The sequence below is a fragment of the Numida meleagris genome, chromosome 4 (genome assembly GCF_002078875.1).
Source record: "Numida meleagris isolate 19003 breed g44 Domestic line chromosome 4, NumMel1.0, whole genome shotgun sequence".
NCBI classification, from domain to species: domain Eukaryota; kingdom Metazoa; phylum Chordata; class Aves; order Galliformes; family Numididae; genus Numida; species Numida meleagris.
In genome coordinates, this window is record NC_034412.1 from 37409234 (window position 1) to 37435769 (window position 26536).

At 40.1% G+C, this 26536-nt stretch overlaps 1 protein-coding gene and 1 long non-coding RNA gene across 15 annotated transcripts in view; both read right to left on the reverse strand.

The window, feature by feature from the left end:
• LOC110398912 overlaps positions 1-18822 on the reverse strand; it is a 78829-nt gene extending 60007 nt beyond the window's left edge. For 2 of the 3 annotated variants that reach the window (XR_002438746.1, XR_002438744.1), the window contains exons 1-5: positions 18096-18822; positions 14628-14754; positions 14372-14457; positions 5873-5945; positions 5205-5358 (exon numbers count right to left, since the gene is read on the reverse strand). This is a non-coding gene — a long non-coding RNA (uncharacterized LOC110398912). Of the gene's footprint in view, positions 1-5204; positions 5359-5872; positions 5946-14371; positions 14458-14627; positions 15034-18095 lie in introns of those variants that run through there. The other variant, XR_002438745.1, reaches the window with a different exon arrangement.
• Positions 19315-26536, reverse strand: part of IQCM (IQ motif containing M) — a 189092-nt gene continuing 181870 nt past the window's right edge. For 11 of the 12 annotated variants that reach the window (XM_021396554.1, XM_021396553.1, XM_021396552.1 and 8 more), the window contains 2 exons: positions 20646-20754; positions 19315-19988 (listed from right to left, as the gene is read on the reverse strand). In XM_021396554.1, coding sequence (XP_021252229.1) covers positions 20648-20754 — 107 coding nt within the window. In that variant the 3' untranslated portion in view covers positions 19315-19988; positions 20646-20647. Of the gene's footprint in view, positions 19989-20626; positions 20755-21371; positions 21440-26536 lie in introns of those variants that run through there. The other variant, XM_021396550.1, reaches the window with a different exon arrangement.

Genomic DNA, 26536 nt, shown 5'->3' on the forward strand with positions numbered 1-26536 from the left:
AGCAGCACAAAGCTTCCCATGAACTAGGTGGGCACGTAGGGTATGAGGCCAACAAGCTGCCTGTAAGCTGCACTCACTATCAGCACCAGGAATGATTTTCTATTCAAAGTACTCCACAACCAATAACAAAGGGAAATGTGTTTATGCTTGCATGTAAAGTAGAACTATTGTGGGGAGAATTGTGTTTGCCTGCATGCAAAACACAGCTAATACAGGGTGGGGGTCATATTTCCCATTCATGAAGGAAAAGAAAATGCTTTTTCATCAAAATCAAAATGCTGCAGAAGACTATTTTCCAGTGAACCTGTGTACTCTCTCATGTCCAGAGCAGAATTTCTACCAAAAGAAGAGAGGAAGGGCGCCCCTATAGGAGCTTCTCCCACCAGGGAGGCAGAAAATGACAGCACAACCCCTCCAGCCCAGGCTCCCTGAGACTGGGAAGATTCTCTGTGTACATACCTACCAGGAATGAACTGCCTTCCTCCTGAAAAATAAACGTTGGACTGAGAAAGGACAAAGAAGACAAAGCTTAAGTTTTGCAGGATGGAAAAACTGTTGCCAAGCCAGCTCAAGCCCAGGCTAGTGCAATTCCAGCTCTCAGGAGTAAGTTAATCCATTTGCAGGGGCTGCTTGATGTTAGTTCTAACTCTGGACAGATACTTGAAAGCAACAACATTGCAGTGACTTCTGTTACTTGCTCTTTCCCTCCAAATATTTAGGGGTTAGGAGGAGAGATGAGACCTTCCATGACTAACCTAATCCTACCTTTGGCTTTATCTGGGCATGTAGCCTCTAGGTGATAATTCTCCCTCCCTAATTGACTCAGTGGGAGTATACATGTTTCCAGTGGTGGGGAAATCTCTTGTCTCTGGCTATAAACCCTGGTCACAGAAACCTCTGGGGGCTTGTCCTGCACATAAAAATGAAGAGCCCAAACTTCAGTTACAATTAACTCCAAACATCAGTTATTATTAACTCCAGCTTTTGGTTAAGGAGCATAAATACATGTATTTTTGTATTCTTTGCATGTTGCTGCCTGATATATAAGATCAGAATAATTGCTGTAAATATCTTTGTTTTGTTTTAGTTCTACAGCATGGTAGTTTTGCCAGCTGGATAGCTTAAATCTCAAACTTCATACAGTAGATATTATGTCAAGCTTGCCATCTGCAAAGTTACAATAAAATATTTTTAGTATAATAATGAGGGCAGTCTGGAGATCCTGGTCTAATCCATTTAGTCTCCAGTCTAATTCAGAGAATCAAAAAATGGTCATATACATCTTTGTGATTCCCTGATCTTTGCTCATTACACAGCAGGCTGGACCCAATTTTCAACTTAAAGGACTTTCAATACTTTTACTGTACAACTGACTGCAAAGAGACCATTCCGGCACCTCAGGAGGGAGTGCAGTAGAACAGCAACTCAGATACTGCCTCTTTTCTGTAGGTACACACAAGGAATCCTGAAAGAGAGTTTAAAGCAGCTTCAAGGTTATTTTGGGGTTCTTAAAGAGGGTTTAAAGCAGCTGTCTTGCATGTAATTCCTGCTCTTAAAATGCATATTGCTGTTGTCTTTCTCTTATGTGTGCGATTATTTCCAAGGGACCAACAGTGATGAGACGCATTTCTAGACAGCTCTCGGTTTTGTATCCTCAGTAGCCTGGAAACATCTTGACAAAGCATGGTCTTATCTCAGCCTGCCAGGCAGCCCCTGACCCTGTGTCAGCACAGAGCTGAAGTGCAGCAGCCACCATACATCCTGCAAATGCCACCAGCTGCCATGAGCCAACTTCATTCTTCATGCAGCAAGCACAGTAGAGCTGGAATGTATAACCCAGACCATAGACAGCCCTACACTAGTTCTTCTGCTCACTGCAGGCAGGTGATATCCAAAAAGGGTTATCATGCTTTAAGCATATGAATTGCCATTCCTGCTGGAGCTGGGACCTGAGGGATGCAAGGATGCTTTGAACAAGATGAAGGAGTTGTTCATACTCAACTTGATGAAGAACAACTTTCTCATGTCAAGTGGACAACCAATTCTTGAGTATGGGATAAGTGACTGAAAGCAGTTGAAAAAAAGATCTAATTAAGGGTTATGTTTTTCTGTCTACCAAAAGTAACACACAGTAGTTACCTTCTGAGATACAATGACATTTGAAACAAGACACAACAGAGTGATTGCACTGCGTTTATCATTGTCTGTGAGATCCACTTCCCACACCAAGTATGTCCCTGAATGCAGTGCTATCCCTTTCCCTCAGCTTGAAATCCCTCTTTAAATGCAGCTGGGCAGCAGCAGGGGTTCCCTTTATTTCCTTGGCAGGTGAGGGTGGGTGGTTCTAAAAAAAAAAAAAAAAAAAAAAAAAAAGCCTCTAGTTAACAGCTCTTGGTAAATCAGTGTTAGAGTGTGGGACAGTGTTTCATGCTGAGTGCCAGCAGCCCTGGCAGGCAAGGCAGGGAGGCCAGGCCCTGGTGGATGCAGGGTGTGGGAAGAGATCAGGCCAGGGTGGGCAGACGCGAGGCCAGGCCTGCTCCTTCCCTGTGTTTTGCTTGGGCTTTCACTTAGACATCTCTAATATACTAACCAACCATGCACAAAAACCTCTTATCCAAGGTTAATTTAGTCCTTTCAGATCAAGTTAGTTGGCTTGTACATAGCTACAGGCGAGATTTCCCCTCTGACTGTGAATATTTGCTCTGCTGAGAGGAGTTAGGCTAAATCGTGCAAGTGCTGACAGCCATCCAACACTTTTCCATAGTCTCCTTAAGTGCCCCCAAAGTCATTTAACTTTCCCACAGTTCACTTGGGAGGGAGAAATCACAGCTTGTCTGCATGCAGGCCAAGGATCTGGGCGCTCCCTGACCACCACAGGATGGGTGCCCACAGCTGGCACCAAATGGCCACGCTAGCACTGCAGGGTCATACCACAGCAAGCCTCACATACAGCCCCAGCTTGATTTATGGAGGCCTCTGTATCACTCATTTCCAGTGCCTAGTTTTGAAAGCTTTTCTCCTCCGGTCAACGCCTGGAGAGCAACAATTCATGTCAAGCCTGCTTTGGAAAAAAACATCACTCCACAGCAAGCTGCCCATAGGAGGGAGTACAACAGTATAATCAGAATATGACATGCACAGTCCCAAAACCAGAGATATCTTTGCTAGCAGAGGAAGTATACCTGAGTTTCAAAGAAGCTGTTGATTTGCTAGATCTTGTTCATTTTCTATGCACATCAACCTCTGTCCCTGCACAGGAATGCCTGGATTCCTTTCCGATTAAATCATTGAAACAGTGCCCACCCTTAGCTGCTGTGGTTGCCCCTCACAACATGGACTTGTACTTGCACATATTGCTTTTCAGCACTTTGGTTGGTACTGGTTTGGAGTCACCTTTCCCTCCCCAGTCCAGTGTGCAGAGTGTTCAGAGTGTGTGGCTGTTCTCACCAAGAAGATCAGTCACCCTGGTCTGCTCAGGCTTCAAAATATTTCCAGTCATTCTTGGCAGATGTGATCAGGTCTGAATTACTTCTAAGTGTGTTAACTTCCTTGCTTAACTTAAAGCAAACACTATGTAACCCCCTTTGGAAGTTCTAGGGAAATGTGTGGAATGCTACAAAAAATGAGAATAGTACTATACTTACTTAAGGAGAAAAGGCAACTATGTAAGGTTAACTATCATGGGTGAGAATGAAGACAATCTCAATTTTCAAAATCTGTATTAAACCACTAATAATCTTCCCATCCACATCCTCTGAACCAGAGTTACTTTCCAGGTTCCTTAGGGGTTAGAGAATCTACCACAGCCAGGAAATTCTTCAGGACATTACAATAAATATCCCTACATATCTCCTAATCTAATTTAACACAAATAACGTGTTGAAAAAGAACCAAAGTCCTGTCCATGAAACCTCACTATAGTTGTGGACTGCTGGACACTATGGACCAGGCATGAGAAGATCCTGAAAGGGATGAAGCAGCAACGTAAGAAGAGAAATCCCATTCTTCAGAGCAGCAATTTCTGTTGCCCATTGGTCTTATTATATTATAATAGAAGTTGTATTGAACTAAAATCTTCAGAGCTTTCACTTCAAATCACTGACCATAAGCCATCTCTTGCACTTTTTTACTACTCATGGCAAAAGTGGTTCAAAGCTTTGCACACCCTTGATGCAACGAAACCCAGCTTTGCTAGCACTGCCTCAAGGTCTTAGGCCAGCCTAAGGATGAGATATCTACCAATGAGTAAAGTCATTCATGAATGAGATGCAGCCAAAGCAGGGGAAGGATGTGCGAATTCCCCTAAATCCTGCTGGGCATTATCTTGAAAGTCATTCTTCTGCTGTAAAAACACCACAGACCACACTTCAGGTAGGAGAGTTAATCAGGCCGTGGAACTGCATGGAAATCACCGTGCTGGGAGCAGGCCACCAATATGATTCAAAGATAATGATTAATTATTTTGACTATTACATTAAAGCAGTTGGCCAGTTTCAGGTTGGTTGAAATGCCACAGAACATGCACTCTGTCTGGTCACAAATGGCACCCCACACTCTAGGCCCTGGCGCTCTGCCATCAGTAACACTTGCACTAGGTGGATGCAGAAGGCCAAGCCTCCAATCAGCTGTATTTTCTACTTGAAATTATCTTATACAGCTGCAGAAGGGAAACTACAGGTCAAGCTAAGCAGAGGCATTTCCTTTCCTTTTCGAGCCCAGTGATGACTATGCAGTGAGAGCATACACATTTAAAATTCCCTGTTAAATAGTCTTTTGCTCATCCAGCCAGAAGCCTCTCAATCTGACATCGTAAGGCATGGCTGCAGGGCATGTTTTCCTGTCATAATGGGAAGATTAGAGATGAAAGAGGGCTATATGGAGAAAAATTTGATGTAATGAGGATGAATTTGCTCTGTAAGCTGAGTGATTAGGAGAGATATCTAGAAGTGAGACACAGAGACTAGATTTTTTTTTTTTTTTGGACCAGGAGCAAATGAGGTACAAGAAGTAGGAGACAGGCGATGACAGCGCGAGACACATGAGCTCTAAAAGGAAGCAGGCATCCTCCCAGCTTTCCAGCTCCTTGCTCACCTGGCATAGCAGAGAGCTGGGAGCACCACCGATTTAAGCTCTGTTTATGCTGCCGACCCCTTCTACACAAATACTTGAAATAGAGCAGAAGAAAAATGAGACTGAGCACTAACCTTTCAGACACTGATCAAACCTCATATTCCACAGCCTTGCCTCTGTGCCCTTTTGACTGTGCCTTAGGGAATGCCTCTCCCTGTTCACTCTTCTGTTGTCATGTGAGTAGCCCTGCTGGACTCAGAGCTGGTTGATTTAAGTAAATCTTCCTTGCTAGAAAACAGATTGCACCTTATTGTTATTCTTGAGACGCTCACATAAACATTGTGTCACTTCTATAATTACACACCTAAAAGTTAGGGAGCCTAACTGAGCAGACTGTTCACTGTTATCCTTTTATAAATCTTTTTATTTCAGTAGTTTTCTTTTTAGTAAGATGATAATATGTGCTCTCACTCTAATACAGTAAAAGATCTGCAAGGAGAAGCAGATTATTGACTGTTGTTTTAATAAATATTTTTATTGAGTTGATTTATATTAAAGTGATCTCTTTTACCAGCAGGGAAAAAAAAAAAAAAAAAAAAAAAGGGTTTCTAGAATGACCAGCCACCTGCAAGAGGCATAACAATAGCCATCACATATAGGCAATGCCTTCAAGCAATCACAAATGAAGATGATGTTTTACAAAAAAGTACATATTATGAAACATGAAATTGCATCATGTTGAAGGTATTCTGCATACAGTACATGTTTGTGAAGTGAAAGGGCACATCTGTGTTGTACTTACTCAGATGACTGGATGACTGCTTTATTCACTGGATGATGGCAATTTATTCATTGATTTCTGGACCCCAGATTTCCTAGAAGATATCAGATATCTGGTTGATGTTAAAACAGTTGGACTTTGTATATGAATCTCATTGTTTGTAGCTGTTTAAAAATCATAAATGAATAGTAAGCAAATGAAAGATAACAACAAAATAGAAATATAACATCAAATAGCATTCCTTCCTCTCTGATCATTTAGAGGGAACAACGTGCACATACTTACTCACAAAAGGTTTCCCACACACTTCATTAAAGCTTGCTTGCTCTTTGCAGATATTCAAGTTGAGGTCTGGACCATAAGATGAAGATGCTATAAAGGATGGCTGTAACTTGTGTTTGTCTGGCAGTGTCATAAGCAGGTTGCCAGAACTTCAAACAAGGGAAGGGGAAGGGGAAGGGGAAGGGGAAGGGGAAGGGGAAGGGGAAGGAATAAAGGAGGTGGCAGAGGCAAATCCATTCTTTCATTTCCATTTGTTACCTAAAACTTGGGGAAGTGGGGAGGTCTCATGCCTTCCTTCCCAAGCTAAGAACAAGAGGGTCAATTGGTACAATTTTTAGCAAATAGAAGTGCAATACACCACTCTCTAGTGTGGCAGTAGCCAGAGTACCAATATCTCTTCCCTGTTTCACTCACAAACGTGTGGGCTCTGTGGGAAAAGAATCTAGAGTGGTGCTTTAGTCACTATGCCAGGGTCTTCCTCACAGTCTGCTTGATTTCCATGTGTGGGTGTCATTGCCCCATAGACCATACTCAACCATTTACCCTTGCAGCTTGAGAAGGAGCGCTCCCAATGCAAATCTCACTTCTCAGGCTTCTTCAGTCAGGGTAAAAAACCCATAGAAAACAAAACTCTGCCCAGAAACATGAGAAGATCCCAGTTGCCCTCCAATATCCACTGCTTAACAGATTGCACAGCCTTAATGACATTGAGCTCAGTAGGACAACACAAAGGGATACATCAAAGCACCACTGGTGCTCTGTAAAAATGAAATTAAGACAGGTTCCCCCTTGCTCTCATCGCAACATGCAGCCTTTGTAAGCAATCTGCTAAGCTGACATATCAGAGTGTGGCTGGAAGTTTTAAAAACAGGAGACTATACTCCCAGTTTTCCTTTCTGTACCTCAGTCTCCAAATATAACAAAGAGAGAAGTATATTGAACAGATATTTAGAGCAAAAAATGAAAAGTTCATTTCTACTAGCATTCAGATATTTTTCTATGCAGAGTATTCATTTCATTGTGGCGAAAAGCATCAATGTTTTCTCAGGTTATTTTATTCCTCTCTTCTTTGGGAAAGGAACATGTAGATATCACAGCTTTTCCACACCAAAATAGTTAGTGATGGAAATATTAAATAAAGGTAGAGGAATGATGTTTCTCTTGAAACATCTCACAATATTATATTTACCTTTGCCTGATTGACTCCACAGCAAATACTATTTATGTTTAAATATACTAAGCCAAAATTGAATTTTTCTGGCCTATGTGGTTAAATCAATCTCAAAGCCATAGAGGATTGTTTCTATTAAGAGGAAAGAAGAATGGTATCAATCAGATAATTGTTCTGAAAAACACAGTGCTTCTACCACAGTCTTCCTTCTGCTGTGCCAAAACAACCCATCCACCACCAGTGCATTTCCAAATATACTCGCAGCTGAACAAACACAGAGGAAAACAAGGCGATGCAGGGCATTGCAAGGCATCCCCCATCACTCCTATGCAGTCCAGCCACAGTGTGGGTGGGCTGCAGAGAGGAGCTCCTGGCACAGAAGTGGGCACCGGTGGGCTGCTTGGTAGACACTTGCCTGTTAACCAGATGCTTTTAAGGTTTTTCACCATAAGAAGTGGAGAAAAATAAAAAGTCCCCCATATCTCATTGCGGGTAGATCATCAAAAGTTATAGTTACGATTAAGCAACTACTGCTCTGCTGTCAGTAATGGCTATTGCCGTATTTCCTCCATAATATAAGAGTGACTGTTAAAACGTTTGCTTGAGAAAACCCCAGAGGTGATGTGCTCCCACCCCTGCTTGTAGATGGATTGTTGTCAGCATGGCTGAGGTCACTGTTGACAGCACTGAGTCTTGATAACCACCAAGGACAGAGTTTTCACAGTCTCCCTGGCTGCCACATTCCAGTGCCACACACCCTCCTTGTGAGGACAGTTAACCCTTACCGATTTCTTCTCTACATTGAGCAAAAGATGGTGTGACCACTGTGCTTGGTGCACCAGGATTTGCCTCTTCCTGGCACTGTGTGTTCCCAGTGATCCCCGCTCAGACCTTCCAAAATGGGGAAGGCAGGACAGCGTCCCCTCCTCGGTGCAACTGCAGGCAGGGCCAGCCCACACAGCAACAGCAACGGGCACCCTGCAGCTGCACGGTTGTGATCTTGTGAATGCATTTGCAGGAGAGAGGAAAAAAAAAATTGGCATTATAGAAGGAAGAGTGTGGTAAAAGCCGTAATTTGGCTGGGATTAAAGAAACCACTGGAAGTTCCTTAGTTTTAAATGTTGCACAGATGTCAACTATACTTGTTCCTACTGTCTTTAATTTAATGTCTGGAATATTGTGGTAATGTAATTCAGATGACATATGACTGGGAAACAGCCAGACCAACAGATTTGTGAAATTTTCTTTTTATGTTTAGATTTAATAAAAAAAAGATTTCTCATGTGTGGCTTTTTTACACAGTGGTGTAAGAGAATGCTCTCAAAATCTGTGAAAAATATCAGCGCAGTGCATTCGAAAATGTCTGCAGTCAGGCTGGGGGGCTGGGATGCCTCATAGCACTGGTGGCAGCTGCCATTTTGTCATGCTTTTCCATCTTAGAGCACCACAGCTCTCTCCATTCCCTCTGCGGAGAAGAAGAAGCGAATGCCGGTATGGTCGTCATTTTCTTCAGCCCATCAACCCCTTTTTGTCAGGCACAGAGGTGCAGAAGCCAGCACACCCACACTTAACTCGAGGAAACTAATAAGCACTTCAAGCAATTGTATTTAGGTTTTTGGTCAAATGACACAGGTCAGTTGACAAGTGGTCAGGGCCAGGGCCATGTGTATCTAACTAGGTGGCATTCAGATCTGTCTGTGAAGTATTTCTACAAACAGAATCCAAAATCACCTTGATCTCATAGAGATCCAAGATTTTAGCTCACTTTACTTGTTATTATACCAAAAAAGCTTCAGAAATAATCTTTAAAAGAATAAAGAAATATGATAAGGACCAAGTGCTTCCATCTTGCTCTCATTAAGAAATTTCTGGGTCAACAGAGAGGAGAGCTCAGCACTGCCCCTCTGCTCCCTTCGAGAGGAGCTGTAGGCTACCATGAGACCTTCCCTCAGCCTCCTCTTTCCTGGGCTGAACAAACCTAGAGGAGGTTTTGCGGAATCCATCTAACGCCTGAACAAACCTTAGATGTATTCTGCAATAGACAACTTCTTTAAAATTTCAGTCTGGTCTCACTTTGCATGCAAGTGAATCATTGTGTTTGGAATTCATTTGCATTTGTTGCATTATGCAACTGCAATAATCCAAATTTCTCCTCAGAAAACACATTGGAGCCATGTTCAAGTGCATCAAAAGGCTGATGGTAGAATCCCGGTCTCCCCTCTCTAGATGCCTTCACTAGCTTTTCAAGTTAACTGCTTTTTCACGTATTTTAAATATGAATTTTCTGACTTATTGCCAAATTCACATCTTTGACTTAAGAAAAAAAAATACAGTAAAGAATATGGACCAAAATTTAGCTACCAAAGGAAAACCGTAGCAATCTACATGCATCTTTCTGCTGATCTCTTTCAACTAAATATAACTGACACAATGGCCTCAGCAGCTTTGGGATCAAAACTGTTATTGCAAGAATTTTACCCTTTCACCGTATTTCTGCAGGTCTACAAACACGAGTGTTTTTTTCACTCAAAATGTTGACTCTGCTTTAATTTTAAACATACGGATGTCATTCTCTTTTTCCTCAGAAGTACGGATGCAACTGAAGAAAAACATTAAGTTTCTGGAGGGAGGCCAAGCTGGAGAGCAGCAGCATAGGATATACACTGCCTCCATTGACATCAGATCTGGAAGCAGATCAGATGTGAATGGAAGACCCTCAGTGAGTCACGTTTGCATGTAAACCTCCACCGCACCTGGATCAGCTCCAGAGGCTGATGTGATATGAATGAAAAAGCTGCACTGTACCCACTCTCGGATACTTTTGCTGCAAAATCAGATCAGATCAGTTTTAGTTCATGGATTAAAATTCAGCCAAACTGTTGTTTTTTTTTTTTCAAATGGATTCATTGAAACTTCATTAAAGGATTGTTACACAAAACTATCAGAGCATAGAAATCCATAGTTAAATGGCATACTGTGACTGACACCGGATTCTGCCAATTTTACCTTTTCACATTTGACAAACATTTATTTTCAACAGAGGCCTTTTGCTATTATCTTTCATTTCCTATTGGCAGTTTTGGGTGTTTTTATCCCTTGGTTGCTGATTGATGGATTTATTAGTTCCTGGAATCCAGGACGATTTTTGTCTTGGGATTAGAACAATTTAGAGTGAACTAAACAGTAATTCTTTCAATTATAAATTTGTAGGCTATCAAGCATTCCCCTGCTTTTTAATACATGTTTACCTTTGTTTTCTGAAAGGTAGATTTTACAGTTATATCCCTGCAGTTCTCCCTCCCAGTTCTCGCAACAGGTTTTTGAGAAAGAATAAAGCAAATGGAGAAAACAGAAAGAAGCAAAAGCAGACCAAGTGCCATTAATAAAACACCACCTTCTCTTTGTTTTGTGGAAAACAACATGCATGTCATGTTCTGAAGCCAGAGCAAAGTATATACATAGGTTGTTCCAAAATAATGCTTCCTATTTATTTCCATGGAAATTAAAACAGATAGAAGAACACAATAACACTCTTTGATAGATCAAATTCTCAGCTAAAAAACACTATTCTTCAGCATAGTCCCCACCAGTAGCTATGAATTCTCACCAGCAATGAACAAGAGCCTGGGTGCCACGCTCATCAACATCTGGACCAGAGGAGACCCACTGTTTCTGACACCAGTGCTGAAACACATCACCCACCACCATCTCACTGTGCTCACATCCACTGTTTGATCTCCATAAATGTTCAGCAAGCGTCAATAAATGTCAGTGGGTGCAATTTTTTTCCGCATGGAGGAATTCAGTGACACACCTTTGTTTCATACACGCTTCCAAGTCAGACACCATTCTGTCAGACTGTTCCTCTGCTGCCATCTGCCTCATGCCAACAAAATGTAACGGAATACTAGTGGGAAGATTCAGCCTCTACTGTCGTACCACCAACATCTGCCTCTGATGTTGTGGGCCAACATAAAAAAATGGGAGGCATAACTTTCAGAGCAGCCCTTGTAAATGTTGCCAGATCCTCACTTCTAATGAAAGGTTAGAGCTCTGACTTTTCATAACCTTGTAATCTCAGGACTTTGTTCTTCCTGATTTCTTTCTGTTTCTGCTGAACAGGAAGATAAGAACTATGAATCCATTCTCGTTTTAGTGGGTAGGTCTAAAGGTGCTCATGTCATTTAGAAGTCAGTCCCTGCTATGCAGCCCCATCCTAACCCATCGTGCTCATATCTTTCTGGGACTCTCAAAAATCATTTCTTCAAGCACTGTGAACTCAGTATTTGCTTTTCTGTATGCTGCGCCGTCAGTTACATAATACCAAAGTACTGCAATAATCTTTTACATTCCAGTGCATCAATTCAAAGTTAAAACATGATTTTGCTACCTTTGCAAGAACTTACTACAATTTGAACATGTTTTATTTGAGGTATACTTACAGCAAGTAGGTTTGATGTGAACAGAAGAGATAAACTCATTTGGCTGTATGCCAGGGCAGCAGTAAGTGGCTGAACTCTAACAGGGCCCCTGTAATTTTGGAAGAGCTCTCTCCATCACTGCTTACATTTCTTAATGCCACAATATCAAAGCTCTTAAGCTTACAAATAATTAGCAGGTCAAGCATCACAGTGTGCATACAAGACACTGGAAACTGCAGGAAGGTCAGAGAGACACAGGTCTTCCATTGTGGCCAGAAAGCTCATACATTACTCTGCTCCCTCTTCTCACTTTCCAAGTACATATTATGGGTACTTTATAGCCCTTCTGCACTTTTCTCTAGATCCCAGCTCTGGAGCTGCCTTTAAAGCTGCCTGATGCCTGTGCTGTAAGCAAAGTAGCAGCCTTGAGAGACACAAATGGAAATGCAGGCTTTATTGCACCTTTTTTTTTCATATTTATGTTCTGTGCATAAGAATGTATTAACAAACAGAGATGAATCCTGTCCTCAGCAGTAGATAGTCAGTACCAAGTTCATCCTTTATTCATTCTACAGCTATGAAACAATACACTCCCACAAATTAGAAACATGCTAAGTGTTAGCCGTAATCCTGTTCTTAGAACCATACATATGTAAACTGGTTCTCCAACCCTGTCAAAACCTCTGGGAAAACTCCCACTTCAAACAGACTTTCTCTTTTGAGACAATAGTGGGGCCCTCTGCTTTTCTCAGCTTGTGAATATGCCAGTTTCTTCCTTCCCATCCATCTTTCCACTCCTATTCTACCCTTATGCGTGGATACAAGGAATCACTCCTGATGCATCAGTGTTCCCTTCCCTTCCTTGCATATAAGGTTGCCTTGATCTTCTCACCTGGATTGTTGGGAAGGTTTTTAATGGTGCTTGGTGTTCCAGGTTCAGTGCAAATGCCTCACTTTATCTTCTGCGCCTTTGTGAAATCCAGCTTGCTGGGTTTTTTTTAATGCAGCAGAGATGGAGTCTGACGCTAGAGTATTTGCATGTGTGAACTTTCTAGGTAAATGCCAGCTTGACTCATTCTGTAATTAAAACTTGTCAGAGGGAGATCCCAGTTATATATCTGAGCAGTATTACTGTTTAAGGGACAAGAATAAGCAATTTATCTTAATTTAAGATGGCAAAGAAATGAGTGAGAAAGACTAATAGCACTTTGGTTTTCTTTGTGCAATGCAAAAAGTAAATAGAAACAGAACCTCTGAGTTATTGTTTGTGTAAGCATATTAAAAAATATATCAGACTTGAGTCAAGGTTTTATCTCAGCAGTACATTTTTGTGCATTAACCCCCTCATTTTATGCACTGCAGGCTATACGGTGTCTCCTTTGTTGTGCAGGAGCACTGAGAAAGGGTAAGTTTCTCTTTTTCCTCCTTAATGTGCAGGAGACATAGTTCAAATCCAAGTGCAGGAATTAACAACCACTGCTGATTAACATATTAATGACACAGAGAGGAATTCTTGTTAATAAAAGTCAAGGATTGTTCTAGAGCACCAAAAGCTTTCTTGCATCCACACTCTGAAAATACCCTGCATTTCAAAGCAATAATGCCATGGGAATGTACATCCTTTCTATCTGCCTTATGAGCTTCAGGCTACCAAGTGCTAAGTATGTCCCCTACATGGGAGAGGCTGGCAAGCATGTAAAAACCTTTTGGCAGCTTTAGGGTTGGTGTAACTCTGAGAGATGGTCTTGAAACACACATTTATTTTGGTGCAGCTACTTCCCTGCCTAAGAAGATGGAACCATACTTTTGTCTCATGACCTGTGGGCTGTCACATGCAAAAAAAAAAAAAAAAAAAAAGGAAAAAAAGTATTGGAAGTAAACTTTCCTTTTTCTCTCCACAATTAGAATAACTCCACTGAGACCCACAAGATGTTCTTGATTAGAACTTTTGTAAGTAAAAAGATTTGACCCCTGGAATCAGACACAACAAACAGAGCTAATCTGCCAAAGATAAAAGGATAATCTTATTCCTTTGTACTACTTTTTAAGTCATAAGAAACAGTTTAACAATTGTTATACAATCCCTTCCATTTGAGCTCTCATAGTTTCCAGTTTCACCCTTTGTGCTGATCATATGCTTTGTGTACATCATCCTGATGGTATCCTCAGTTCTTTTATCCCAGAAAATACCCATAAAGGTGTATGTGGTTTACTTTGTAGGTTTTTCTGAAGTCTATGCCCTTTTCAGAATGCATCACAACCTTGCTGTCTCCAATTCAAATGCTCTGTCACATTTTTCCTGTCTCTCCAGAGACTCCTCTTCATCTCATTTTCCTTTCAGGGCAGCAGCTGCTGGACTCCTCTTTTGAGGCTCTCAGCAAAGTTCAAAAGCCAAACAAAACACACAGAACCCTCTGAACTAGATTTCCAGTTTTCTACAGGACTCTTGACCTATTGGTCTTCTCAATTTTAAGGGTCAGTCACCATAAGGACTAGCTCCTACCTTGTAACTTGATATTGACCCTACTGTAGGCAAGCTACTCTTTGTCACTACTCTTTTGTCAAGCACACAAAACCTGCTGGCTTCATGCCACTCTTCACCAAATCACTAGCCCCCTTTTATCCCAAATACACAACTTTACCCACCTGCAGTCGTGTCCAATGGAGTGGGGTCTGACCATGGCAGGCTGAACCCTCAAGACTCACCATCAAGAGATGCCATACACAGACACCTAGTGTATTAGTAAGTAAAGGTGGGGAAAAAAAGATTCAGCTTTGTCATATAAATTTTTCATTTTAGACCTAAAATCTAACCTAAGGCTCAATTCAATAAATAAGTAAATTTACTTAAGTGTTGTGACATCAGGAAAACCACTTAGATACCACTTAGGTAAATACTCACCTTCATAGGTGCTTGTTCATGGGAGGAAGGCATTACCCCTGGCTGCAGTGTATGTCCAGAATCCAGCTCATCACTGCGAAGAATTTGATCCAAGAGTAGCAAACAGTATTTCTTATAAATGAGTTGCCTGTACTTTGTATAACACCGTATAAAAACATGTTGAAATATTACCAACTGCTGCAATGTAAGAAGTCATAAGAGAGTTGTATAAACAATTTAAATGCTAGTTTGCTCAGGGCATTGTACTTAATCAATGTGTCATTCAAACACACGTGTTTGTCACTAAACAAATGCCTTTTCACAGGTGAAGTAGTATCAACAAACTTGTAGATTATAGTGATAATATCACTGATGATGGTAACATCCTTTTCATTTTCATAAATGAGTGTGTAACATCGGGTGATCAAGTGGTTACTTCTAAATGGAGTTTTGTGAACACCCATTAAGATGGTTGGGCTGCAATACCAATTGTTGATCTGAAGGATTTCTGGTGAATTCTCCCAGAAAAAAAAAAAAAGAGAGAGAGAGAGAGAGAAAAGATGGATCCAGACAGCAGTCCTTATAAACACAGTTTAAACAATGTGATTTCACAGTTGCTTAAAAGTCACAGAGCAGCTGCGTTGAAATTGTAAAATCTGCAGTTTTATTATGCCAATGACTTTCTATTGGCCTCAGTCATAAAACAACATACTCCTCACTGAAGTTCTCTGCTAAACAAAAAACACATCCAGACTGACTAAAAAATCAAACTCAGACAAGCAAAAAACAATTTGGCCTTCATCTAGCTGAGCTTGATTGGTCCAATAATAAACAATTTTATTTTTCCTCTTCCCTGCTACTCCTACTGATAATAGTGATAATAATACTGAAACCTTATTCCCAATGGAGAAAATAAAGCACTGAAAGTAACTATTGTTGAGAGGAATTCACAAATAGTACTTCATCCTCCTGCAGGAGGTAATGGCATGCTGAAATTTTCCTGACTTTTTTCTATTACTGCTTTTGTACAAATTTCAGATTTGCCAACTGCAGAAGAGGATCTGCTGAGGAGGCTTCTCTCCAGCAGAGAAGGAATGCATGTCCCAGTCATTCACTACTGCTTGAGAATGCAGGCAACAGCTTTCAAACAAATTATTGCTTCTAGAGTAATAACTATTTTTAGCCCACATCTTCAGTGCCATGTCTGTACACTTAGAGGGTACGTTAAGGTCTAGTGTACTGTATACTTTAAGCAGAATAAAAAAGGTTCTAAATATAGCACTTACTTGAACACAAAATAGATATTCCAGGTAATACTTCAGGCAGTGAAACTACTACAAGACCATACTGCTCATAGGTATAATGTCAAAGCACCAGGGACAACAGCCCTTTTGACAATTTCTGCGATGGCAGATAACATTTTAATCACATTCATCAAAACAGGGATACAGATAGGAATATTGCCCTTTGGTCATTTAATGCTAATATTCAATATCTGATTTCTTCGTGCTTTTTAGATTTGGTTTTCTAATACTGAACGCTATTTTCTCACACTTTATACTCTCTCACAAAGGAGAGGTGTCAAACATTCAAAGGATGGCATAACAGGATAGAGGGGGTACAAAATCTTCTTGAAAAGTCTATAAACAATCTAATATAAACTGTATCAAGTTACACCTGTATACTTATATCTATTAATTTTGCATTTGTAGTGGAATTTAACAGTCATACGACAGGATAAAAGAAAACATGGTATGATCACGGCTATTGAATCAGCAAGAATCCTCAGAAGACATTCTGATTATCCAGATACATTTATTAGATTTAATCTTTTATTATGGTTACCCTTAGACTCAGAAAACAGTGAATATTAATCTTCTGAAAGTATAAATAAAATTTATCTCTGTGGACATTATCTGATGACTCATCTCTTGGACTATGTAGAAATTCAGTTACTATCAAATAAATTCTATTTTTGGTACAACTACAGCTAATGTAGTCACCACACTGGCAATGTATACCATTTAACCTTAGGAGTAATATTAATTTCATTGAATTAAAACCATAGACTGCAGTCACTTAATAGACTACCTAGGTACACATGCATAGAACTGAATCTAGATTTCCCTGCACTCGAAAGGACCCCAGCTGAGACTGTTCAGCTTTCAGGGTTAGCAGCCAGCTGAATTGGAAGGAGCCTTCCGTACCTCTCAGAGACAGCATTTCAGAATGCTTGCAGACTCAGTCTGATCCTCTGGAAGTACTTCTCGTTTTCTATTTGGATGGAAATGGCTAATAGATTAATTCGTTCAGGTCAATAGGAACTATTCAGCCTTCTATGTGAACACAACCTTACTCTTCCACTGAAAAACTTGCACATCATCCAAGTCCCTACCTTGAGACCCATGTCAAATAGGAGTTACACACCCCCTAGGATTATAAACCTGAATTGTGAAAAAACTGACAGCTAACAAACCTGACTTTTTAAGTATCTGATGCAATGTCTCACAGAGGTTCCCAGGCAGTTACCACCTCCTAGAGTTGCTGTTTCATGTACGTGAAAACTCAACTATGAATGCACTGACTCTCTGAAAATTAGTGACTTAAGTATTCCTTAACAAAGTCAGAGTTACCAATACAAAAGATAGCATGTGGGGACAAGTGGTGGTAGGGTATGTATCTCCACGTATGACTTGCCATCTTTAAAAGACAGACATCTTTGCCAAAACATGCTGTCAGATTCATTTTGATTGTTTCTTCCCTAAAATGTAACAATTAACAGAATTACTCTTTCTCTTGTGTTTTATTTTCAATAATCAAAGAAAGGAAGCTATCACCCAGAGCTGTACTGTAAAGTAGAATGTTACCTGATGCTGTGAAACACAATGCGTGATTTTTGTTTTCTTTAACTGATTCTAACCACAGCTACATTGCAAATCCCTCCTTGTCAGAGAGAACGTAAAATCTGGTCAGTTCTGGAGTTCTAGCAAACCTGAACGTTGACCTTGTACATCCTTTCTTTCCCTTTTTGAACACTCATGAACTTAATTTGAGTGTGTTTCAAGGATCAGTCTCAAACAGTGTTTTTGAACTCAGCTGGGTCATAGGAACTTTCTCAGCACTCTATTCTAATTTGCAGGTTTGCTATAATAAAAGCCCCAAATATATTGCTACTGTCTAGACATTTTATCTGAAACAAGTGTCCTTTGCAGTCTCAGAGGACTTTTCTATTTTATTTCCAGTAAATCAAAGTCTGTGAAGAGCTTTGGTTCTTATTAAGACGTACCCTTCACAGTCCAGCGGTTGCCAACGGAGGCAAGTCATTGACAGTTCATTTACATATAAGTGATGACTTCCATCAGGTAGTTGGCTCAAAAATGCAATGGACATTTAGAGCATATCCAATATTTCTTGTTCTTTGATGAGCATCAAGAGCCAATTTATATATAGACACTGACTATTGGAAAGTGAAGGCTTCTTTTCACTGACCTTACACTGTCTTTTGCAGACATATTGGAACAAGTTCATTCCCCTATAAAGAAATGTAAAGCAAGTCAATATTAAGAAATACCACAACAACTGTGAGTTTAATAGGAGAATACCCTCCCATATTTGTTGATAGTGTGAATCACTGTGCTGCTAAGCAACCAGTGGGACAAGATTTGGCATCCCAGGGGGCATGCACCCCACAGTGCCAGACGGCAACGCGGAGGTATAAAGGATGCTGCTCTCTCGAGCAGCTGAATGAACAGTTGCCCTGTCAGGCTAAAAGCCCCAGGGTGGAAGGAGCAGGAAGGTAGTGCATTCAAGCATAAAGTGGATGACTCCCTAGTACCAAATACTGATGTCATCACAGCAGGTACGAATATACATTGACAGAGCAGAGAGAGATGACTGGGCTGCTGTGGGATGCAGCTGGCTTGGGCAAATGCGAAAAGGAGTTCAGTCATTGACACAACTTTATGTTTGGGTGATGTGGGCTATTGAAAGAATGGAAAAGCCATTAGTGACCCTTATCCATATGCTTAGCAGTGGTAACAGATCTTGGATGTACACCTTCTGCTTGGAGAGGATGCACATTACTACCCAGGTAATATCAGTTACTTTACTTTTTGTGTTCGCTATTTGTCATGGTTTTGTGATTTTCGGTTATTGGTATTCCACATCATAACATCATGTAGTGGACATACTTAGTTCTCAGAAGAGAAGGACTACGACAGTCCCCACAGTACTTTGCTCCTTTGTTACCATTTTCCAGCCGGAGGGAAAAGATAGAAGCTTGCAGTATAAAAACTTGCAGATCACGAGACCTCGTCCCTTTTTCCGCCGTCTCTCGTCTTGGCAGCACCTCGCTCTCCAGCCGTCTTATCGTCAGTAGTAGAGTAAGGCCTACCTTGATTTTGGGACATTCTCTCTCTCTGTGTTGGATTTATCAGCTTAAATTGTAATTATATTGTATTATAGTGTGTTGTTTTGCATTCCGATATTTTATTTAGTAAATTAGTTTGTTTCTCCTCAGATTGTTGCCGCTGTTCTTTGCTCTCAGGGCCATCTCCCTACCCTTTTCCCCTTTCCCCTTTTCCCGGGACGTGGGCCCTTGGGTCCCCCGTCCCCTTTGTCACGGAATCGGGCCTAATGCCCGTAAACCGTTGACACTATTGGAAAGTTATCTACAAAAAGCACAAGAATTTTTAGGAAATAATAGAAATATAATAAAAATAATAGAAAGTTTTATTTAATAATAGACAATAAAAGTAGAAATAATAGAATAGAAAAGCAAAAAATACATATATTTTCAAATCCAGAAGCAGGCAAAGGTAAACAAAAGTGTTTTCCTTCTAGAAGATGGATGGAGCCAGAGTGCATGTCCCGCAGCAGCATCTACTCAGAACATTATCTTTTACATTTATGTTTAAGACATAAGAAGGCAGAAGAGAGGAATCCTTCCAGTTACTCTACTACTTCCACTGAGAGAAAGCAGGCAGAATCCAAGGAGCAGCATCAGCAAGTGCTAGATTTCCCCTTATCCAAGTTTTCCACTGCCCCCAGGCCCCCCTTAAAGCAATAGCAAAAGTTGTACATATGCAAACTGCCTATGCCTTCAGACTACGTGAAGGATTACAGGGGGGTGGTTACCTGATAACCTAGTCGGTTGTTTCTATCTCAGAAATGATAATTGATTACTTTCCTTTGGCCAGATGTTTCAGCACCTTATTTGGGCTGAAGGGGCTGGAACAGTTGGTGATGGACAGCTGGAAACTCCTAAAGAGAGTCAGTTGGCAGTGGGTGGACACTTCTCCTGGAGCAGCACATCTATTTTAGAGGGTCCCCATTGCCTCTCACCTCCAGGTGGGCTGGATGCTGAACCAGCTGCTGGTGTGCCTGGGAGGCAATGGAAAAAAAAACTCTGTGAAAATAATAATGAGTTTCTTGCATCAGTTGTTGGCTGTGCTTACAGTGCAAAAGAAACAAGAGCTGATTCTTGTCTCCACATTACACAACAGATTTATGCCAGTGTCAAGAACAGACATCCTACTGCACCCACTAAGAAAAATCAGAGGTGAACTTGTTTTTTTGGGGCCCCAAATTCTGAAATACTTACTGACTTTTTAGCAAACTAGCTGCCTCTCCGTTTACTGAAAGATGGGCAGTAAAAAGGCCTGTCCCTTATAAATTTGAAAGACAAACTACCTATAAAAAAGCAACAACGCTGGCTTATATGTTGCTCTGTGAAGATTACTGGTTGGTACAATTTTACATTTTTCTTTTCAGTTGTCTAAGTCATGGCATTTTAATCTTTGAATTCATTGTGTACACTGCACACTGATTCACCCTATCAAGTGCAAACTGTTTGGTGAAAAATTAAGCAACATGATGGATTTTCACATTTATTTTTATATTCTAGTTGAGGATGTCTTCAACATGAAAGAGTTCTGTGTCCTGCTTACTCTCAGATGCAGTATTCTTTCCCTATGAAAGTGTGTGTCTACTCTGGAGCTTGATTTCTGAAGATTTCACCACCTTTTCATGCAGACATACCATCAGTTCTGATCAGAGAGGAGTATTTCTTTCTGCTCTCTCATTGAAGAAGTCACTAATGCAGCTGACACTCGAAAATCAGGCTTTTTTGACTTTCGATGAGAAAATACTGCAATTAAAAACAAACAACAACAAAAAGCCCTCAGAAGTTTGATAACGAAGGCCAATATTTCAACTTCAAAACAACAAATACCAACATCAACAAAGGATAGATTTTCATTTCGTTTCACGGAGATCAAACTCATATTCTAAATGAAAAAATCATTAGCAGGACTGACTTGTCTTCCCCCCGTTCACAGATCCAAGCCGTACTTGCAAGTCAAGCTCAGTTCAAGTGTCCAAGAAAGAAATGATATTACTACTTTTATTCCTAGTTTCGTTTTTCAGTTACTGGAACTCCTCAGACCATAAGTTTACAGGCAGCATAGAACTGTTTTCCCTGTGATTAAAGAGAAATAACTGTTGCTTCAGACTACTCTCAATTCTTTGTAAGGCTTTTCTTATTCAATTGACAAAACTGCTTTCATGTCCTTAATTTGGCCTTGCTGCAATACACAGGTATTTAGACTAGTTTCAAGACTTGCTAGCACAGTTACTCAATAACATTTTACATTTTTTGAACAAGAAGAGGTTGTGTCAGATATTTAAAATGCAAACCTCACAAAAAGGTAAAGAACAATTTTTAAGATCTTATGAAGCAAAATAATGGAAAAGGAAGATAATTACCACATGGTCCTATAATTCCAGGAATCTTCCTATTTTACTTCTTCTACCCTGAAATGGGCGATGTTTTGCTGTGAAGAAGAGGACTGTGAGAGCTAGTTTAAGACATCACAGAATCATTGGAAGGGACCCCAGTGATTATCTAGATCCAGCACCCCTGCCACAGCAGGGTTGTCAAACACTAAATCAGGCACCAGATCAGGTTGCCCAGTGCCCCATCCAATCTACACTCCTCATCCTAACCAGGTCAAGGAAGAAAAACATCACCAGCACACAATAAAATGAAAGAGTTCCTGGCACCCATCAAGAAAGAAAAATGGGACCAAAAATGCACCAGCCAATCACAACTAAAAAAATATGTAATAGTTGACACAGAAGCTCCTAAGTACTGACACATCAATTCCTCAGAACAAGACACTTTATGGTAATCTTCTCGTACCCCGGAAATACCCTCCTAAAATGCAGGAACAAAGGGAGCACCAGGGAGTCAGGTATGACTGCATTAGGCAAAACAGGACACGCCAAGAATAGCAAAATGTGTTTTTACAATTAAAAGCTAAGTTCACCATAAGGAGAGGATAAATACTGCTATCTGTACTGTATTTGTATAACATCCCCTTACGAACTCGGCTTGTTGCAGAGAAGTGCCTCACACAGTAAATATTCATTTGAAAATAGGACCAGCCCTCTGAGAGCTGTGTTCTTGGTATGTGTTTTGGCTTCCTATAAAGTAAAAAGAAATAGCATATATTTAGCTTTAAAACGGCACATACTTGGCACAGGTTTGATGAATAGGAGTTTACCATGTGGCTATTACTTTCTACAGAAAATAGACTATTCAAAAGAAATAACAAGAGCAGGATGCTTTCTAATATGTTCCAAAAGTAGAGAAAACAAACACACACGCAGACAAACAAACAAACAAACAAAGGACTTTGTTCAGCAAATACTTTCACATGTGAGAAAATGGCACTTTGCTGCCTTCATGCCCATTGTTATATTTGCAGGGAGGAGGACCGATTCCCTTCTGACAAGACTAGGATTAATGCCATCTCAGTAACAGGTAAAGAAATGACTTTCATAGACATAAAAGAATTTTTTTTTTCTTTTAAAACTACCTATTATTAATACCACAGAGTGTTGCAAGGATGCACACAGACAAGCATGGACACATACTCCACATTTGTGCATATCCAGTACCACACTACAGTAAAAATTTATATCAAAACGACAATCCCACAAATCACACTTTTGCTGACAGTGGGCTTGCAGGGTGTGATTACCAAGAGGTAGACCTTGCAGGATAGGCTAGGGACTAGGTGGGAAAATTAGAAAATGTTAAAAAATGTATTCTTTCCTGCATTGCTCCAGTCAAAACAGCCAACACTGTTTTGGCCAGCATGTTACTCGTGCTGCTCCTCCACGTCCAGCATGTTCTTTTATGAACTCTCTTAAAAGGTTATTTGTACCTTCAGCATTCAGGCTGAACAATGCAAGTCCTCCACCGGAAAATGCAATTGGAATTGCTGGAGAATAATTACAAAGAGTATATAAAGCAACAATTGCCAAGAACATATTATGATTTCAAAGTCTAACCAAGCCTCTCCTCCATCAGTAGTGAAAACAAGGAGACAGGAGGAGAATAACAACAGAAGGGATAAGAAAGAGAAGCAGCTGGAAGAAATAAGCAGGAAGCCCCAGAATGGAAACTCTCTTGGCAGGATCTGTGGAAAATAGACCATATCCATAGAGCTTAATTATATAAAATAATCCATTACCAAATAAAGATTTATATAATATACATATTTAAGCTTTGCTATGCCTCCTCTGCTCAAGTAAAGAAAAAAGGGACCTCTGACAGTTCAGAGAACAGTCCAAATAAGAAGGATCAATTGAAATTGATTTTTAAAAATTTCTTCCTCTGCATGTGACACTCTTGGTCTCTTATCTTTTACGTATTAAGATCGTCTCACCTGAAGTCTCCTTGTTGGATAGAGCATGTCTAGTTTCTTGAAGTCTCAGCATTGAGATAACACCAGAAGTAAGACTGGGTAGTGGAAGTACAGGAAACAAAGCTAGGAGTATTCCATAAAACAAACAAAAAAACCCAAAAACTAGAGTGCTAAATTTGTTTACAACAAAACCTGACCGTAGAAAGCATCCTCATAATTACTCCTCAAGACACTTCAAGATACCTATAAAGCAGAGAAGTAAAAATCTGCCGTAAGCTAGGTCTCCACAGTTATCCCATGCCATCCAAAAATTAACTTGTTGTACAAGTATATTGTAAGCAGAAGAAGCCACTTTACAACATCTTAATGACTTCTTGTGATGAGATACTGGCTCCTGTGGGCCAGTCTAAAACAGATCATTTAGCTGAAGTGCTTTTGATTTGTTCATCCCTGCAACCGTTCACTGCTTTTCATAAATTCTTCAAACATACTTTGTGAATGTGTTAGTGAATTTACCTTGGTTGTTTGCCTCAGTTTTTTTCATTTTGAAAGTTAGAATAGTATGCAACAATTTTGCAGCCATTAGTTATCTACTAGTTTCTAAAAACTGTAGGAAAAAAGAATGTGTACCTCTTATTATTAAAAGTACAGCAGCAAATATACATGTTACATTGGTCAGCATCAGAGGCATGGCAGTCTAACTCTCCCTGAACATTCCCTGAACAAAGATGCCTTGAACTGACTAAGTACAAAATTGCATGTCTTTGTCACATAGTTGGGCAGTCTGACTCTCCCTGAACATTCCCTGAACAAAGATGCCTTGAACTGACTAAGTACAAAATTGCATGTCTTTGTCACATAGTTGGCAATAACTCAGACCTGCAAGCTTCAGTCATGGAGGTAAGATGGAAAACTACAAAAATGCTGAAGAGAGAGCATTCTTAGGTAGTATTACAAATACAGATACTTAGATTTTGCAAAGCCAGCCACCAAAACCTGCTGAAATTGAAGGTAAAATCAAGCATGACCTGGTGCACTGAAAAGTAAAGGAAAAAGAGCCAGTTTCCATCCTTCCACGAAAGTGAGGTTATAGGCTGAAATCTTGAGTGACACCACTCCTGTAGGCCCTAGCTAACTATTTTTAGTTTGAATCATCTATACCTAAGTTACTTTCCAGTTTTAAGATATTACATGCAATGGAGATGCATAAGTCACCTTGCCTGTTCAGATGGATGCTACTGCATTGGTTTACTGTCGGTAGTTATTAGAATTTATAGCAATTAAAAAGGACTATGAAGACATGGTATTTTATTTTTAACCACTTGTGTCTCTCTAAGGACTTAAGAGTCTAACTATTTTGAAGACAAAAAGAATATTTTCTTGTTTTTCTTCTTTTTTACATCTTTCTATTTTCACTTCAGCTTTTTGCAGAAGTAATAGAGCTGTAAAAACAGTTTTATGCAGGCTGAAATTTAGCAGCAATCTTGTAAAGTAGATCTCTGTTGAAGAAAATTCATTAAAAGCAAAGATGCCAGCTTGACTTTCAGATCACATGCAGAGTTACAGGGCTGGCATGTAAAGGAAAAAGTCATATTGTTATTGGATATGGAATTCTCTAGGAGATAAGAAATATGGAAACCTGTAATGATATTTTTGGTCAGTCTGCTGAATGTAACTATTAATCAGATATTCTGCTGCTTCACGCCCTGGTCTACAACTTGCAGTTACACATAGGCAGACTTCCCAACTCAAATAAAAAGCAGGATGTACAGAGGGATGTCAACAACGTGAAAAAGCAAAGAACTCCAGCAGAAAAACAGAGAGAGGTGAGCATTAGAAAACTTGGACATTTCTTCTACATTTGGTGGCTATACTTGCAGTTTTGTAGGGAAGGCAGGGAAGAGTGGGCTGTCTCTCACTCAGCAGGAGTGCCATTGCTCTACAAAAGATCAGAGGAAGGGCTGCTGGCCCATGGTTAAGCTGCCTCACCTTGCCTTCAGAGCAGCACCAACGACAAAAAGTTCAGGAGTGTGCCTGTCTCCAACAGAACAGGTTTACCTATCTAAGCACGTCTTTTTAAATTGGAAAATCCAATGTAACAGCATTTGGAAAAAGGAAACTGGAGGTAACTGAGTCTCTGAAAGCTCCTGAGGGACAAGTACACTCATTTTAAAGGAAATCTATACTTAATACTATAAGCCCATTTCAAATTCACAAAGTGTGAGTCTCTAAATTTGCAAATAGGAGGAAAAGTGAAGCTTATACAGTATATAATCACTGCTACGTGCAGTTTTTGTAAATACACACATACAGTGTAATACATGTAATGTAATGTCACGGGATCCTCTTACAATGCATGCAGTTGCACAGCAGCTCTCTTACTGTTTAATTCCCTGAATGGATCCAGTGGTTCCTTTACAACAAGATTGCATTATGATACAACAGCATGGAACTGCTGGTGTCTCAAATCATTTGTTATTATTTCAAATCTAGAAGGACAAAAGCTTGAAGAATGTCACTTATAAAGGAGTAGAAGTGACAAAAGAAACAAACAATAAGAGACACAAATGTTACTGAAATACTGCCAAGGTACAAACTTTTCTCTACATATAAAATAAGAAACTGCTTCATCATGTCTCCAATAGAGCTTCTCTGTCTCAGCTACTGTATATTCATGCTGGTATGGGATTGTGTTCTGTACATTACGGTTGGTTAAATATTTCTTAACAGTTAATCCCCTTTGAAATTTATTAAGCAGTAAAACTAAAATTCTATTAACCTTAATGGGATTTACACAAGGGAATTCACACATAACATGGATGCAACAGTGATGCTTAAAACTGTTGCCAGGAAAAGAAGACAAGCTTAGCTGCACTAAAGCCATCACATTTTCTATTTATGTAGCCCTTCATAAGGGTAATCCTCTGCGTATTAAGGAGAGAAGAAAATGCAACAGACTGGTTAGTATTTAAGCTTCTCAGATGCCAAGTGAGATAGCTTCACTTGCCAATAAAGAGTGGTCTTATTGCTGTGGGACTAATAAACACTGGTAGAAGGATGGGAAGGCATAATCTTTGGATTTCTTATGGGTCCTGAAAGTGCTATTGCTCACATCTTCTACTGCATAGTGCTGTATATGTATATGCATAATTACATATATACACTACTATTGGAATACACTCCCTGTAATACAATATATATGTAATTTAGTGAATA